This window comes from Schistocerca serialis, chromosome 4, assembly GCF_023864345.2.
Source record: "Schistocerca serialis cubense isolate TAMUIC-IGC-003099 chromosome 4, iqSchSeri2.2, whole genome shotgun sequence".
Lineage (NCBI taxonomy): Eukaryota > Metazoa > Arthropoda > Insecta > Orthoptera > Acrididae > Schistocerca > Schistocerca serialis.
The window spans coordinates 467,706,093-467,723,985 of NC_064641.1; the positions used below are offsets into that span (position 1 = coordinate 467,706,093).

Consider the following 17,893-nt stretch of genomic DNA (forward strand, 5'->3'; position numbering starts at 1 on the left):
TTTCAGGTGAGGTTGAGATTTTAGTGGAACCATGTCGAGTGACTTGGTACAAGCAAAAATGAGGCAGTATGCAGTCAAAATTGTGTTGTACTGAGGAAATTGGGTGCAGAGACAATGGCCATGAGTCACCAGTTGTTCAAGAATGAAAGCATGACATGAACTATAGTTTTTAAAGTGGCACAAGTTCTTCAAAGATAGCCGAGAGAGTGTAGAGGATGAGCCCCGCATTGGATGGCCGTTGACATCAAGAACCAGCAATAACATGAAATGTGCGCATGAAGTGCTGGTTTCAGATTGTCGGTTAAAAGTGCGCATAGTCGCAGATGCAACTGTTATTGATGAAAGTGCACACAATTAACACTAAAAAATTTGGCAATGTGCCAGATCTGTGCTAAACTCATTCAAAAGGTCTTGATGGATGACCAACAACAGAGGAAAGTGCCTGCTTGTACAGACTTCTGCAACACACTGAACAGGACCCATAGCTTTTGGGACAATGTAATCATGGGAGATGAAACTGGGATATTTGGATAAGACCAGGAAACAAACTGGCAAAGTTCCAAATAGCACACTGTAACAGCACCTCATCCAAAAAAGGCTTAAATGAGCAAATCCAGAATGAAAGTAATGGTTACCATTTTCTTTGACACTAAGAAGGTAGTCCACTATGAATTTGCACCTGAGGGGCCGATAGTAAATGGCACTTTTTACCCAGAAGTGCTACAAAGACTTAAGAGAAAGGTCAACCAGATGAGGCCAGCCACCACCTGAAATTGGGAATTGCATCATTACAATCCACTCAGCCACACCTGCTCCAAGGTCACTGACTACGATAATAGGCATTGTGATGATTCACCAATGGCCTTGCAGTCACTACTTGGCACCAGCAAACTATTTCCTATTCCAAAAGTGAAATCCTCTCTCAAAGACATCATCATGTGATTCAAAGTGCCATCAAACAAGCTTGCACTCATACCCTTAAGGATCTTCCAGAATCCATCTATCAGAGAGCCTTCAAGTTGTAAGAAGGCCACGGGCAAAAGTGTGTTGACACTATTTAGGGCTGTAATTTGAAGCATTGCAGCAATATCTGAAATAAATCTATTTTTCCAAAAGTTTTCCTGATACTTTTTATGCAAATCCTGTACATTGGCCAAAAATTAGGTTTTTGATAAGTGATTTGAATTTATCAGAGACTGCATGTAGATATTGTTGTTTACACACTGCGTAGATCAGATCTTGTTACTTACTTGAAAGATGCTACAATTTTTCCAAGTCCAAAGTACAGATAATGATCATGATGTAATGAATGCTGGCAGCTGTGATGTCGCCTTGTATACACGCCACCATGAAACCTAAGTTCCAGGAATTTCGCAAATGACAGTGACCATGCATTGTGTGTCATTGGCACTACAGGAGAAGTCTGTGACACGAACAGAAAACACATTTTTGTGTATATTTGTATTAAAAAAAATGTAAAAATTTCTCTCTCTCTCTCTCTCTCTCTCAGTCTCCCCCCCCCCCCCCCCCATACACACACACACACACACACACACACACACACACACACACACACACACACACACACACACACACACATATATATATATATATAAATAAAAAATAGAGAGAGAGAGAGCTACTCAAAGAATGTAACTGTAAGTGTAAATTAAAATTAAGGTCAAGTTTCTAGGTGTGATTTCCACAGCAACATATGAATTATTGTCTATAAATTAAACATATTTTTCTTGCTGTGCTATTAACATTTAATTTTCCAGACATGTTTCCCCTTTTACATAAATCACATACTAATGATGCCTTCAAATAAAAGGAAAAATGCACCTGAGACATTAAGTACCAACAGCGCAGTGCAGAAAAAAGGTCCAGTTTATAAATTAAGAAAATAAATGTTAACCTCAATGTTCAAATAAAATTTTTAGAAATCAGTAGTACAAATGGAATTAGAACATTTATTTCAAACAACAGAGGACTAACAGACACAACTACAAAAAATAATCAGCAACAAGAATATGTTAAGTAATTTAGTGTAATGGTATTGTAAGTTCAATAATGGATAAAGCAAACAGCAAGCTTCAATTGGCTAGTAGCAAACTGAGAATTGTAATTAGTCTGTGAAAGCTCATAAAACTGCTTAAGTATGTGAGATTCACCAATGACTTAGAGAAGGCATAAGTTGATGAAAGCAATGTGCATGCAAACAGCTATTTTTCACCTGACACTGTGCACTCTTGTGTTTTCAAGAAATGATGCATCTGACCATAGTGTTCTAAAATTTTAATTTTTTCATATAACCTGTGTACATAATTTGCATATGGCAGTCTTGACACATGTTTTGACTGGTCTGTTTCAGCATTAAGCATAGTCTCACTTACATTATACTGATTTTTTTCTTAAACTTATTGTGCATTTTCAGTAACGATAATTGTTGCAAAAGACAGCAGAGGAATGGAAGATCGGTTGTCTGGAATGTATAGCATCTTGGAAACAGGTCCTGACATGAACATTATCAAAAGTAAAACAAGAATAATGGAATGTAGTCAAATTAAATCAGGCAATGCTGATGAAATTAGATTAGGAAATGAGATGCTAAAAGTAGTAAATGAGCTTTGCTGCTTGCCAGCAAAGTAACTAACGATGGCCAAAGTAGAGAGGGCATAAAATACCGACTGGTAATATATAAAAACAGAGTTTTTGAAAAAGGGGAATTTGTTAACAATGAATATCAATTTACATGTTGTAAATGTTTTTTGGAAGTATTTGTCAGGAATATAGTTCAGTAGGAAACCCAAATGTGGATGATAAATTGTTCAGACAAGAAATGAATGGAAGTTGCTCAAAGGTGGTGCTACAGGAGAAACCAGTCTCCAGACTGAAGATAGCAACAGCAACAACAACAATATAACAAGCGATTATTAAGGACTCCAATTTTTAAAATTAGTATGCCAATATGATACAATAACACACAGATTCAATGACTTATATTGCTCTGTATCAGGAATTTTAAAACCATTTTCATTGGGCTTTCATAAAATTTTGATATAAATTATTTTGTGTCTAATTACTGTTATTATTATTATTATTATTACATGCTTTAACTTGCTGTAACTTTGCTTTATAAATTATACAGCATACAGTTCCAACACTGTGAAACCAGTGTGCTATAGAAATTTTACTACTAACAGAGATACAAAACTGAGTGGTCGGTAAAAAATCTTGACTACCCCTGCTCTATATCAAACGACTGTTACCAATTGGCATTCTAACATGATTTTGATAAACTGTAATTTTATAATAAACAAATGAAATACTAACAGTGTTGCATAGATTACACCAGCTCCACATAAGAATCTCGTTGTTTGTTGCAGGAAGTGGCTGATCCAGTTCCTTTAGCAACACATGCACACAGCCAGCATCATGAACAAATCGTCGTACGTGACTCAACATTGGAGTGTCACAAGTGTCAGAAGGACATAAATAGGATGGTCGGAAGCAGTAGCGTTCCAGGAAATTCCCCAGTGAAATATCATTGCGACCATAAAACTCCATGTTCACAATCCTGTAAAACACATTTAAAAGTTTCTGTAACAAAAAATATGCTCACATATATGATACTATACATAAAAATTTTTAAAGTGCTAAAGTACCACTATCAGTGGACACTTTTTTACAAAATGTACGCAGAAAATAAGTTTGCTTGAATGAAAAATTAAATACGATATCACTGACATCCTGGACATCAGTTACTATGATTCATGATTTACATTTGACAAGTTTATCAGTATGTATACAAGGATGTGTGGCATAATTGCAAAAGAGATAAGGCATGAATTGACAGAAGAATTTCAAAATACCTGTAGTAAGCCACTGATTCTATTGGATACCTAAATGAAAACATTTTAACAGTCATCTTCTTTTAATTCTTTCAAAAGGCAGCTTAAAAAGCATCACCAGTTCTAGCACATTTAGAAATAGGCAGTACTTTGGGTGGAATGAAAGAAACTTTCAAAAGCCTTTGGCTGCAGATGGGGGCAATGAGTAACTCAGGAGATACCCCCAGTTTAGTGAAGCAACTTAAGTCACTCAACAAAGCATATCTTCCAATCCAGACTGAACACTAGTCAGGTTCCTTTCAGAGTATGCTGACATTATAATTCCCTATTTAACAATCATATACAACTGCTTGTTCGACAAAATGTCCCTCCAAAAGACTGGAAAGGTGCACAGGTCACACCCAAATAGGAGAAAGGAAACAGAAGTAATCTGCTGAATTATGGACCCCACTGACTCAATCTGAGGTAAGATTTTGTAACATATACTGTGTTCAAACATTATCAAATATCTTTACAAGAATTAGCTCCAATTGACACATAGTGAGCAATGGGTTCAGAAAATATCATTCTTGTGAGGCATAACTGGGCCTTTATTCACAAAAAGTAATGAGTGATGTTGACAAGGGATCTGTTAGAACTTCAAGTTCAACACATATATTTCTGAACGACATAACAACACATATAAGTCACAGTGTACGTTGACAAGTAAGTCATGTGTTCAAGTTAGCATTCGAATGAGCACTGAGTCCCAGTTTAGCGGCCGCTGCTCGGCTGGCCGCTTAGGTGGCTCAGCTGCTGCATGGCTGGCAGACAGCGCCGCACGTAGATGATGTGCGTAATTGCACGGCGGCACTTTAAATGATCGGCGAGTCACAACACTTTTCCCCCCTTTGAAATTGTTGCACTGGTCATGATGCAGGTGTCCTGGAGATGGCTAACGTCCATGGGCATTGTTTGACTCACCGTAAAGTCTCAAGGAGGAGGCTTCCCGTACGGACGGAAGTGTCCCGGATGATAACGGGTCGAGATGACAGGAGACGTAGGGGTCGAATCTATTGGGGCCCCATGCACCAATCTGCCCGTTGCGGCAAGTCCAGTTGATATGACAGGAGACATGGGCGATGTGTCGGTGTCCGTTGGAGGAGGAGGCGAGTAGATTTGCTCTGACAGAGGATGGTCCTCCGGTTCCTGCATGGGCACGTCTCCTGGTGGCGTCCATTCTGGTGCTGGCATCGCGATGACGGTGAGAGGGCTGCGTTGTGAGTATTGAGAGATGCCAAGATCCCAAGCGTCAGGTAGAGCCAAAGGTGGTGTGGCGGCATTCGAAACAGGCGTTGCTGGCACCCAAGGCCGAAGCTGGTCCGAATGGCGCACTGCAACACACGTGTCCGTCTGGATTTCATACAGGCATCTGCCACTGTGTCTTAAGATGCAGCCCGGGCTCCATTTTGGCCGCCTGCCATATCCCCGTACCAGACGAGGTTGTTGGCGGTGAACCGGCCAAGTGAAGGCAACCACAGCCATGAGGTGGGAGGCCGCAGAAGATGAAGTAGCGTGCGGGTCTGTCGGCCATGTAAGAGCTCAGCCGGGCTGTGGTCGCCCATGGGGGTGAAACGGTAAGACGCCAGAAATTGGAGAGGCGCATCATCAGCAGCAGAAGAAGTCAGAAGTTTCCGCATCTGAGCCTTAAATGTGCGGACCAGCCATTCAGCCTCACCGTTGGATTGCGGATGGAACGGCGGGGCCGTGACATGCGTAACGCCGTGACGAGCACAAAAATCCGCAAATTCGGAAGAGGCAAACTGCGGACCATTATCAGTAACAAGAGTAGAGGGGAGGCCTTCCAAAGAAAAAATGCGAGCGAGAGCACTGGTGGTTGCCGCGGTGGTAGGTGACGTGCAACGGACAATAAAAGGGAAGTTAGAGTAGGCGTCAATTACGAGGAGCCAACAAGTACCTAAAAAGGGTCCCGCAAAGTCAGCATAAATAAGCTCCCAGGGCTTTTCAGGCGAAGGCCACGGTGACAGAGATGACTTCGGGGCAGCGGCCTGTGACGCACAAGGGTCGCAGGCAGTGACCATGTGTGCTATTTCAGAGTCGATGCCAGGCCAGTACACATGACGGCGCGCCAGAGATTTTGTGCGAGACACACCCCAGTGCCCTTGGTGAAGGAGGCGCAAGACCGAAGCACGCAAAGACGCAGGTACCACAACACGGGGCGAAGCATTGTCAGTGGAGAGGAGGATAACACCATGCCTAGCTGTGAGGCGGTAGCGCAAAATGTAGTAGTTCCGCAACGGATCAGAAGTCTTAGCGGACGGGCGATCTGGCCAACCCTTCTGAATATAGCGTAAAACCCGAGAGAGGGTAGGGTCAGAACCCGTAGCAGCCGCCAGCCTGTGCCCAGTGATGGGGAACCCATCCATAACCCGCTGTTCGGCAACATCCAGGTGGAAACACAAAAGTTCGTCCCTATCGAATGCCTGATCAGGACCCATGGGAAGGCGAGACAGAGCATCAGCATTCGCATGTTGAGCCGTTGGCCGGAAATCAATCTCATAATTGAAAGGGGACAAGTAAAGAGCCCACCGCTGGAGGCGGTGTGCAGCCTTGTCGAGAAGTGACGTTGATGGATGAAACAAGGAAACAAGTGGTTTGTGATTCGTAACCAGATGAAATTTTGAGCCATAGAGAAAAACACCAAACTTATGAAGAGCATAAATGATGGCCAAAGCTTCTTTCTCAATTTGAGAATACTTTTGTTGGGCATCCGTGAGTGTTTTGGAGGCATAAGCAATGGGTTGTTCCGAACCGTCAGAAAAACGGTGCGCAAGGACTGCACCGACCCCGTATTGAGAGGCGTCTGTGGCACGAACAAGATGTTGGCCAGGTCGATAAGTAGCCAGGCACTGGGCCTGTTTCAGCATAGTCTTCAATTTCTGGAAAGCCGCTTCACATAACGGGGACCAGTGAAAAGGCACGTTTTTATGCAACAGGCGATGCAACGGCTGAGCCACCGAAGCCGCAGATGGTAAAAACTTGTGATAATACGCTATTTTCCCCAAGAAGGCCTGCAGTTCCTTAACAGATGTAGGGCGAGGAAAGGCATCGATCGCAGCGACAGTTTGTTGAAGCGGACGAATACCATCCCGAGAGAGTTGAAACCCCAAGTACGTGATAGATGCCTGAAAAAATTGTGATTTCTGAAGATTACACTTAAGACCGGCAGTCTGTAAGACATGAAAAAGTGTGCGGAGATTTTGAAGATGTTCTTCAGTGGTGGAGCCAGTGACAACAATGTCGTCCATGTAATTGATGCGCCCAGGGACAGGGAGCAATAAGTGTTCCAAGAATCGCTGAAAGAGAGCAGGGGCACTAGCAACCCCGAACGGCAAGTGTTGGTATCGATAGAGGCCGAAAGGCGTGTTAAGGACCAGAAACTGCCGGGAAACAGCGTCGAGAGGAAATTGATGATTAGCTTCTGACAGGTCAATTTTAGAAAAATACTGGCCTCCAGCAAGTTTAGTGAACAGTTCTTCATGATGGGGCATAGGGTAAATGTCGATGAGGCATTGAGCATTTACAATGGCTTTGAAATCGCCACAGAGACGAATATCACCATTTGGCTTAGCAACGACAACGACAGGAGAGGACCACTCACTGGAAGTGACAGGAAGCAAGACCCCTGAAGCAGTGAGACGATCCAACTCCCATTTTACCCGATCACGAAGGGCCACAAGAATGGGCCAAGCTTGAAAAAACTTAGGCCGAGCAGTGGGTTTGAGCGTGATGTGAGCTTCCAAGTCGTTTGCACGGCCTGACCCAGGAGAAAAAAGGGACGAAAATGTCGTCGACAAGGAATCCAGTTGAGCATAAGGAATAGCATCAGAGACAATACTGACAGAGTCATCTATGGAGAACCCAAAAATGCAAAAGGCATCGAAACCAAAAAGATTTTCTGCGTTGCTCTGGTCGACCACAAATATGGGAACAGTGCGGACGAAGGATTTGTAAGATACCTCAGCATTAAACTGTCCCAAGAGAGAAATCTTCTGTTTATTGTACGTCCGTAATTGCCGAGTGACAGGGGACAGGAGTGGAGAACCCAGCTGAAGATACGTCTGAGAATTAATTATAGTGGCAGCAGAACCGGTATCCATTTGAATGCGAACATCTTGACCAAGAATTTGGACAGTGAGGAATAACTTCCCTGAAAGGGAAGAAGTGCAATTGACAGACAACATGGAATCAGAATCAGCTTCATGATCATGAACATCATGTATGCGGTCAGATTTGCAAACGGAAGACACATGACCTTTCTTTTTGCAATTGTGACACACAGCCCAACGTTGGGGACAATCCTCGCGTGAATGTTTCGTAAAACACCTCAGACAAGAAGGAAGTTTCCGGGGGTTTTGCTGCAGTTTCTTAGCGGGTTGTTTACGGCTAGGCCGAGTCTGCGCGTGGGAGAGCACGTCGGCCGACAGGGATGCGCCACATGCGTCGTCAACAGCGCACAGGGGTTGTATTTTCCCGACATCATCCCACGCCTCGATTTGCGCCCCAGCGGCGCGAGAAATTTCAAAAGACTGCGCAATGGAGAGAACTTCATCTAGAGTCGGATTCGCAAACTGAAGGGCACGTTGCTGAACTTCTTTGTCGGGCGCCGACCGGATAATAGCATCCCGTACCATAGAATCGGCATAGGATTCTTTGTGAACGTCAGTAACAAATTGACACTTTCGACTGAGGCCGTGAAGTTCAGCAGCCCAAGCGCGATACGATTGATTTGGTTGTTTTTGACAATGATAAAAGGCAATACGAGAGGCTACCATATGCGTTTGCTTTTGAAAATAGACAGACAGAAGTGAGCAAATTTCAGCAAAGGACAAAGACGCAGGATCCTTCAAAGGAGCCAATTGCGACAACAACCGATACATATGAGGTGAAATCCAGGAAAGGAACAGAGACTTACATGGTTGTTCGTCCATGACATGAAATGCCAAGAAGTGCTGTCGAAGACGTTTTTCATATTCAGACCAGTCTTCTGCCGTCTCGTTGTAAGGAGGAAAAGGAGGTACAGCCAACGACAAGAAACGCCCCGCATTTGACGTTGCGACGAAATTGCGAATCGCCGCTGTTAGAAGCGTTTGCTGTTCAAGGAGATTTTGCAATAGTTGCTCGACAGTAGCCATGGAACCCTGTGAGGCAACGGCGAAAAGGAAAAATCCACTACCTCGTCGCCAATTGTTAGAACTTCAAGTTTAACACATATATTTCTGAACGACACAACAACACATATAATTCACAGAGTACGTTGACAAGTAAGTCATGTGTTCACGTTAGCATTCGAATGAGCACTGAGTCCCAGTCTAGCGGCCGCTGCTCGGCTGGCCACTTCGGTGGCGCAGCTGCTGCATGGCTGTCAGACAGTGCCGCATCTAGAGGACGCGCGTAATTGCGCGGCGGCACTTTGAATGATCGGCGAGTCCCAACAGGATCTCAAGTTGGTTCCGTATTTCTACATATAATTATTCAAGGAACGTAGAAGAATCTGTATTACATTTCTTTCCAAATGATCAATGAGTAGTAGTAGTCTCATTATATCACCCAAGATAACAATCAAATAACAACAAAAGAAGAACAATATTAAATCTCTACTGAATCAAGTGTATTAAATCAAACCCAATACTCTACACCACATACTTTAGTGTTTTTATGCTCTCTGCAAAGGTAAGCACACATTTCTGATTATACCAACAGGGGCTTTATACCATACAAATGTGAATGACCTGCTCATTTGATTTACTGCTGAAATGAAATGGGATTTCCCTAAAAACAAGTATGGTAGACTCTCAACTATCCAGCTCTAGACTATCCATCCTACTTAATTAATATCATAATAATGCTTCTCTGTGATAAAATAAGGGATTAATTTATTGTACATACTGTACTTTTTTAAAGCTTTAGTGAGTAGGTGCCAGTTACAATGCTGTGTGGCCTTTCAAAATGTTTTATGATTCTAGCAATTCAAAACTTAAAATTATAAGGTACATAATCTGTTGTTAATAGTGAATAAATTACCAGAATCACTCTTCAATCAATGATACTTAGAAGCCCTCTTCAGGAGCTCACACTCAACAACGAAGACACTTACAGAGCAGTTCTGCTAGTAACCCTGTGTTCTTTGTTTCTTCAGTTGCAATTGTTAAACTGTTGTTTTGTGCAGTCCTTTGTGTTTTTTTATTCAAGTGTCCAAAATGGGTGATAAATAATAATAATAATAATAAAAAAACCTCGTAGTGTCTATGGATCAGAAATTATGTTCTGTAATCCGACTGGATGCTGGGGCAATGGCCAAAACTATTGCTCTGGAGTTAGGTATAGGAAAAAGTACTACTGCGACTGGAAGAAAAATCCAGCAGAAATTGTGAAGTGATGTGCTTTCCTAGCTAATGCAAGTTCGGAAGAAAAGTAAGAGAGACACTGTTGAAAGGTAAGCATATGAAGCTGAGGAAGTTTTATTTTTGTTGCATGAACATTTAAGAGGAAAAGGTTTGCCCATTACTGGGCTGATACAGCAAGAAAAGGCATTGTAGTTTGAGCAGCAGTGCATCAATGTCAATGTCAATGATGGATGGTTTGATCAGTGGAAAAACAATTCAGTACTCGCCAGATAACCATTAGTGGAGAGGATTTATCGCCTGACAAAGAAGGTATGAAGGTTTTAAACAGTTTGTTGCGAAAGCTTGAATTTTGTGTGTATGTTTGTGTTTGTTTGTGTGTCTATCGACCTGCCAGCGCTTTTGTTCGGTAAGTCACCTCATCTTTGTTTTTATATATAAATTTTTCCCATGTGGAATGTTTCCTTCCATTATATTGATATCATTAATTTGAATCCAACAATTACGTTTGTTATTGTCACTGTTACATTTCGAAATCTTTTCTGTCGTCTTATTTTCCTCCTCCTGTTTTTGCCAGTAGTTTCACTTTGTATTCACCTTCTCCTTTTTACCGTAATCTGCTATACTATTTTATACCGCCTATTGGAATGACTCCTTACCCTCTCCCTTAAAACCCACTTCCTTTCGTCTTCCCCTCTCCTTCCCTCTTTCCTGATGAGGCAACAGTTTGTTGCGAAAGCTTGAATTTTGTGTGTATGTTTGTGTTTGTTTGTGTGTCTATCGACCTGCCAGCGCTTTTGTTCGGTAAGTCACCTCATCTTTGTTTTTATATATAAATTTTTCCCACGTGGAATGTTTCCTTCCATTATATTGATATCATTAATTTGAATCCAACAATTACGTTTGTTATTGTCACTGTTACATTTCGAAATCTTTTCTGTCGTCTTATTTTCCTCCTCCTGTTTTTGCCAGTAGTTTCACTTTGTATTCACCTTCTCCTTTTTACCGTAATCTGCTATACTATTTTATCCCACCTATTGGAATGACTCCTTACCCTCTCCCTTAAAACCCACTTCCTTTCGTCTTCCCCTCTCCTTCCCTCTTTCCTGATGAGGCAACAGTTTGTTGCGAAAGCTTGAATTTTGTGTGTATGTTTGTGTTTGTTTGTGTGTCTATCGACCTGCCAGCGCTTTTGTTCGGTAAGTCACCTCATCTTTGTTTTTATATATAAATTTTTCCCACGTGGAATGTTTCCTTCCATTATATTGATATCATTAATTTGAATCCAACAATTACGTTTGTTATTGTCACTGTTACATTTCGAAATCTTTTCTGTCGTCTTATTTTCCTCCTTCTGTTTTTGCCAGTAGTTTCACTTTGTATTCACCTTCTCCTTTTTACCGTAATCTGCTATACTATTTTATCCCGCCTTTTGGAATGACTCCTTACCCTCTCCCTTAAAACCCACTTCCTTTCGTCTTCCCCTCTCCTTCCCTCTTTCCTGATGAGGCAACAGTTTGTTGCGAAAGCTTGAATTTTGTGTGTATGTTTGTGTTTGTTTGTGTGTCTATCGACCTGCCAGCGCTTTTGTTCGGTAAGTCACCTCATCTTTGTTTTTATATATAAATTTTTCCCACGTGGAATGTTTCCTTCCATTATATTGATATCATTAATTTGAATCCAACAATTACGTTTGTTATTGTCACTGTTACATTTCGAAATCTTTTCTGTCGTCTTATTTTCCTCCTCCTGTTTTTGCCAGTAGTTTCACTTTGTATTCACCTTCTCCTTTTTACCGTAATCTGCTATACTATTTTATCCCGCCTATTGGAATGACTCCTTACCCTCTCCCTTAAAACCCACTTCCTTTCGTCTTCCCCTCTCCTTCCCTCTTTCCTGATGAGGCAACAGTTTGTTGCGAAAGCTTGAATTTTGTGTGTATGTTTGTGTTTGTTTGTGTGTCTATCGACCTGCCAGCGCTTTTGTTCGGTAAGTCACCTCATCTTTGTTTTTATATATAAATTTTTCCCACGTGGAATGTTTCCTTCCATTATATTGATATCATTAATTTGAATCCAACAATTACGTTTGTTATTGTCACTGTTACATTTCGAAATCTTTTCTGTCGTCTTATTTTCCTCCTCCTGTTTTTGCCAGTAGTTTCACTTTGTATTCACCTTCTCCTTTTTACCGTAATCTGCTATACTATTTTATCCCGCCTATTGGAATGACTCCTTACCCTCTCCCTTAAAACCCACTTCCTTTCGTCTTCCCCTCTCCTTCCCTCTTTCCTGATGAGGCAACAGTTTGTTGCGAAAGCTTGAATTTTGTGTGTATGTTTGTGTTTGTTTGTGTGTCTATCGACCTGCCAGCGCTTTTGTTCGGTAAGTCACCTCATCTTTGTTTTTATATATAAATTTTTCCCACGTGGAATGTTTCCTTCCATTATATTGATATCATTAATTTGAATCCAACAATTACGTTTGTTATTGTCACTGTTACATTTCGAAATCTTTTCTGTCGTCTTATTTTCCTCCTCCTGTTTTTGCCAGTAGTTTCACTTTGTATTCACCTTCTCCTTTTTACCGTAATCTGCTATACTATTTTATCCCACCTATTGGAATGACTCCTTACCCTCTCCCTTAAAACCCACTTCCTTTCGTCTTCCCCTCTCCTTCCCTCTTTCCTGATGAGGCAACAGTTTGTTGCGAAAGCTTGAATTTTGTGTGTATGTTTGTGTTTGTTTGTGTGTCTATCGACCTGCCAGCGCTTTTGTTCGGTAAGTCACCTCATCTTTGTTTTTATATATAAATTTTTCCCACGTGGAATGTTTCCTTCCATTATATTGATATCATTAATTTGAATCCAACAATTACGTTTGTTATTGTCACTGTTACATTTCGAAATCTTTTCTGTCGTCTTATTTTCCTCCTCCTGTTTTTGCCAGTAGTTTCACTTTGTATTCACCTTCTCCTTTTTACCGTAATCTGCTATACTATTTTATCCCGCCTATTGGAATGACTCCTTACCCTCTCCCTTAAAACCCACTTCCTTTCGTCTTCCCCTCTCCTTCCCTCTTTCCTGATGAGGCAACAGTTTGTTGCGAAAGCTTGAATTTTGTGTGTATGTTTGTGTTTGTTTGTGTGTCTATCGACCTGCCAGCGCTTTTGTTCGGTAAGTCACCTCATCTTTGTTTTTACATACATACATAGGTGCTTTACAGTACAGTTCATTTTATGTTTCCTGTAATAGTTTTTGACTGGTGCAATATGTCATAAAAGACACTTATAAGTATCATGTATTACATAATAAGACAGAAATGCTAATAAAATTAAAGAAAATTTACTAAACTCTGAACTATCTTTTTATTTTTTATTTATTTATTTATTTACTTTTTTTATACTTACATTCTTGCACAGCAGTGCCAACTGCTAGGTGCCAAACTTTGTTGCTACATGTTAAAACTTCAACAAAAGTAGGCAGTATGACTTCACATGTAAGCATTTTCATAGCAAAGACCAAACTCTGTTTTACAAGGTTTTGTGTTCCCAACTGTACATTTTAGCAGGTGTCATTAAAATGTCAACTGTCACATTTTCTCCACTGCCATGAGGGGCAACCACTGCTTTTTCCTTTACATTTATAAAGACAGCCTGACTACATTGACTTACTATATTACCAGTAAATGAAGTTGTCAAGGGTGACTTACTCCCAAATTTTGGCTAAAATGGTACTGGGCAATTTGAAGAAAACAATGATGATGAAATTAAACTATGTGAAACCACTATTCCAAGCCCTTTTGTGTCACTTGGACAAACAGCTGAAAACAATAGGCATAACAGAACTAAATTTACATTAAAATCTTTATTAACTTATCTAAGAAATGAGAATGCATCTTACCAAGGATTCACACAGAATGCTGGTGCATTATTTGACTCATATGCATAGCTACAGAACAACACTGATATGTGTTGGTGATTGGCTGGATGGAGGGCATCTATAACTTCCTGTTCCTGCTGCTGTTGCTGCTGTGATGTTGGGGAGTTGAGAAGTGGCTGAGGCAGGCATACAGGTCTATCATATGTTAATGGAAGACGCCCCCCACATGCTCTAAAATGAGCGAGCAGAGCTTGTACTTCACGGCTACCAGCAGGGCTCGTCAGTTTCGCTTTCACAAATGGATGTTGTGGCTTTACCTGTAAAGAAGTACTGATAAAAAAATAAAGAAAAGTTTACGTGAATGAAGACAATAAACAATTAGTAAATTATGATATTTTACAACATCAATCCATCTTTATGAAGAAAATAATACTTCCTACCACACTAATTCAATTTACATATCAGACATAGTTTTTTATTCTTCAAAACGAATGTGATTAAGCATTAATCTATATTCCTGAAGAAGCAATACCACTTCTCGAATGAAGGAAATATTATCTTCATACTGTGCAAGCTGTTTTAATACAAAGAGGGCAGACAATTGAAAAGGGCCACATCTTGGGTTTAGATTCATAGCTATCCTTATACGTACAGGAGTCTACTATGGTCAATGTCATATGTTAGAGGAGCTACCAAACTACTGCTTCAATGACAAAAAACTGATTCACCAAAAATGTTAACTTCATTGATAGCAAACTACTTTTAGGAATAGTTTATAAACGTAATTTACTGACTTGGTACTCCCATTCGATGAGCTTCAAAGTAAACTTGGTAAGTGCCTGTTAGCTCTCTCAAACACCAGCTGAGGTTTAACATTTGAGAAGAACCATCAAAGAGTAGAATGATTTGTCACAAAAGAAAAGATAGTATGTTTTTCTCATCTTCATGACTGTATTGTGTCAGTGTGTGTGGGGGAGAAGGGGAGGGGAAGGGGGGGGGGAGAGGAGTGGAGGGGGGTGGAGACAGGAAAGTGATTGCTTTTTGCCCTTCTTGAGCCATTTGGTACAAACTTTGACACAATAACAGTCATCACCATTCAGTTTCCTACTACTCTTCATAATAATTATATCTGTATTAATTGCACTTCTAAGTTGCGTGTCTGTCCAAGTAAAATTTAAATTCATTCTTTCTTTCTGTTGGAGACAAATATTGCCTGCAACCTTAATGGAGTATCATTGCTACACGCTGTTCTTGTCCTGTATTTTCTTATACTTTTATAGGTTAGAATTATTGTTGGATGCAAACACTCCTTTGCTGCATCAGACTGTACAATGCATTACCAAATTCCACAAAAATAATAATGGACAGAAACGATTTCAAATCAACAGGGAGGGATTACTCGGTGAAGCACTGCTTTTATACAGAAAGAGAGTATCTATAAAAACAGAGCTATATCACCAATTAGGATTGTTTTTGTAAAGTGAATAGAATAGTAAAATATTGTGTAATGTTACCTTTTGCTAAACTTTCAATTTATTGCTTGTAATGTGTAATTTTACATGCATGTGCATTTTCAGCTAAGTTAAAGTTTTTACAATTACAGTTGGTTTTTGTTTACATTATTTATTATTACATTATAATTCATGATAAATTCAAGTTATTTTTGGATACGCCACTGTTCGACTTGCTTTTTAAAAGTATCCCCTCTCAATATCTTAATTTTGTTTGGTAACAAGTTACTAAAATCAGATCCTTTGACATAGGGGCTTTTCGCTGTTAAAGTCAATCTTCTGTTAACCATATGAAAGCCTTTTCATGCCTTGTTTCATAGTTATAAATATCCATCTTTCTTTTTGTGATCTTAGTTTCTTCTTTCACTAGCATTATAGTTTCTAGTATATACATGGAATAAAACGTGAGAATATTGTGTATAATGAATAGGGATTTGCAAGAAATTCCTGGTTTTACTTTTGCTATGATCCTCAAGGCTCACTTCTGCAGTACGAAAACCCTTTTCATATTAGTTTGGAATGTCCCATCGCACAGTATTATTCTATAAGACAAGAAAGGGTACACTAATCCTTAATATACAGTCCTTAGGGTTTCAGAATTAAGGTATGGTGATAATTTTCTTAATACATACAGACTGGGTGTAATTTATTTTTACAGGCATAACCAGCTTGCCGCTTCCATGAAAGTTGATCATCTATGCATAAACTCAGGAATTTACAATCTGCACAGGTTTTTGGTACACTTTCATCAATCACAGTATTTTGTCTGTTTGGAACACTTGGTTCAAAATGAATATTAGTTTTTTCTATGTTTACTTTTAGGTTGTCTCTTTCAAAGTGAGCTCTTGCCTTTTCAATAAGGTTATGTATCTCTTCCACTATGCTGGGCTCACTGCCTGCACAGCAGACACCAGATGCACCATCTGCATACATAGTGATCAATTTCTTATTGTCAAGAGAACATGGGAAATCATTTACATAGCATATGAATAGGAATGAACCTATAAAGCCCTGAGGAACACCAAAATGTTTATTTCTTATACTTGACCCTTCCTCTCCAGTATTTTTCTGTCAGAGTATATAATTACCAAGCACTGCTGTCTACCCTTAAAATATGTTTCTAACAGTTACATGAGTTTTCCAGTGACATCACTCTTCCAATTTTTGATAAGAGCACGTCATGATGTACTCTATCAAAAGTCCTTGACAGGTCCAGGAATACTCCTGCCACTTAGGATTTTTCATTTATTTTTTCAGGAACATGATGGACAAATTGAATTGCTGCTTCAACCTCTTCTGAAACAATGCTGGAAATCATATAATGTGTCAGCATTGGTGTAATGTTTCAGGATTTTTTAAAATATAATTTTCTCTATCAGTTTGCTGAAAGTTAAGATTAGGGCAATGGGTCTGTAGTTCTGTACATGCTTTATTTCCCACTTTTTGTGTATTGGTTTAACTACAGCTAGTTTCAACTTGTCAGGGAACACAGTTTATTAGATGAACTAGTGGTTTCATTAGTTCATGTTAGCATTTCTTCAACAGATACGTAGAAATTTCCTCTAACCCTGCTGATATTTTGTTTCTAAGGCTATCAATATGCTGCAGAATGTCATATGTGCTCACTGCAGGTAGTGTACAGCAGGTCTGTTTGATACTCTACTCAAACGTGTGCTGTATATCCTGTTTCATAGAGACATCATTTTTGACAGTATCTATGAAATAATCATTAAAAACATTGACAACTAGAAAGAGATTAGAGATATCATCATTATTCACAGTTAATTGTACATTACTAATTTTAGTTTCCGTTTCATTGTTTCTGATTTTATTTACAACTGACCAGCAAACTGATGTGTGTAAAAATTTCACGACATGTATATATATAAACAAAATTAACCATTTTTGAAAATATAATGTAACTTAATAAATAACAATCTATTCACCAAGTGGCAGCAGAAGAAAACATATATAAAGTTTAAGCTTTCAAATCCAGTGGTTCCTTAGTCTGGAAGAAGAGTTGAGGGGGAAGGAAAAGGGATGAAGGAAAGGGGACTGGAGAGGTTTAGGAAATGTGGAGAATTTGGGAAAGTCACCCAGATGAGACTTGCCAGATAGGATGAGAAAGAAAGATTTTCCTTCTTATCATGTCCAGTAAGTCTCCCCTGGTCCAGTGTTATGGGTGACTTTTCCGAATTCTCCCCATTCCATAAACCTCACCAGTCCTTTTCCTTCATCCTTCTTCCTT

General features: G+C 40.0%; 1 protein-coding gene across 2 annotated transcripts in view; it reads right to left on the reverse strand.

Moving 5' to 3' along the window:
* Positions 1 to 17,893, reverse strand: part of LOC126475111 (1-phosphatidylinositol 3-phosphate 5-kinase) — a 372,610-nt gene that overhangs the window by 150,976 nt on the left and 203,741 nt on the right. For both annotated transcript variants that reach the window (XM_050102696.1, XM_050102695.1), the window contains exons 15-17: positions 14,156 to 14,451; positions 3,334 to 3,577; positions 1,251 to 1,423 (exon numbers count right to left, since the gene is read on the reverse strand). In XM_050102696.1, coding sequence (XP_049958653.1) covers positions 1,251 to 1,423; positions 3,334 to 3,577; positions 14,156 to 14,451 — 713 coding nt within the window. The remainder of the gene's footprint in view (positions 1 to 1,250; positions 1,424 to 3,333; positions 3,578 to 14,155; positions 14,452 to 17,893) is intronic.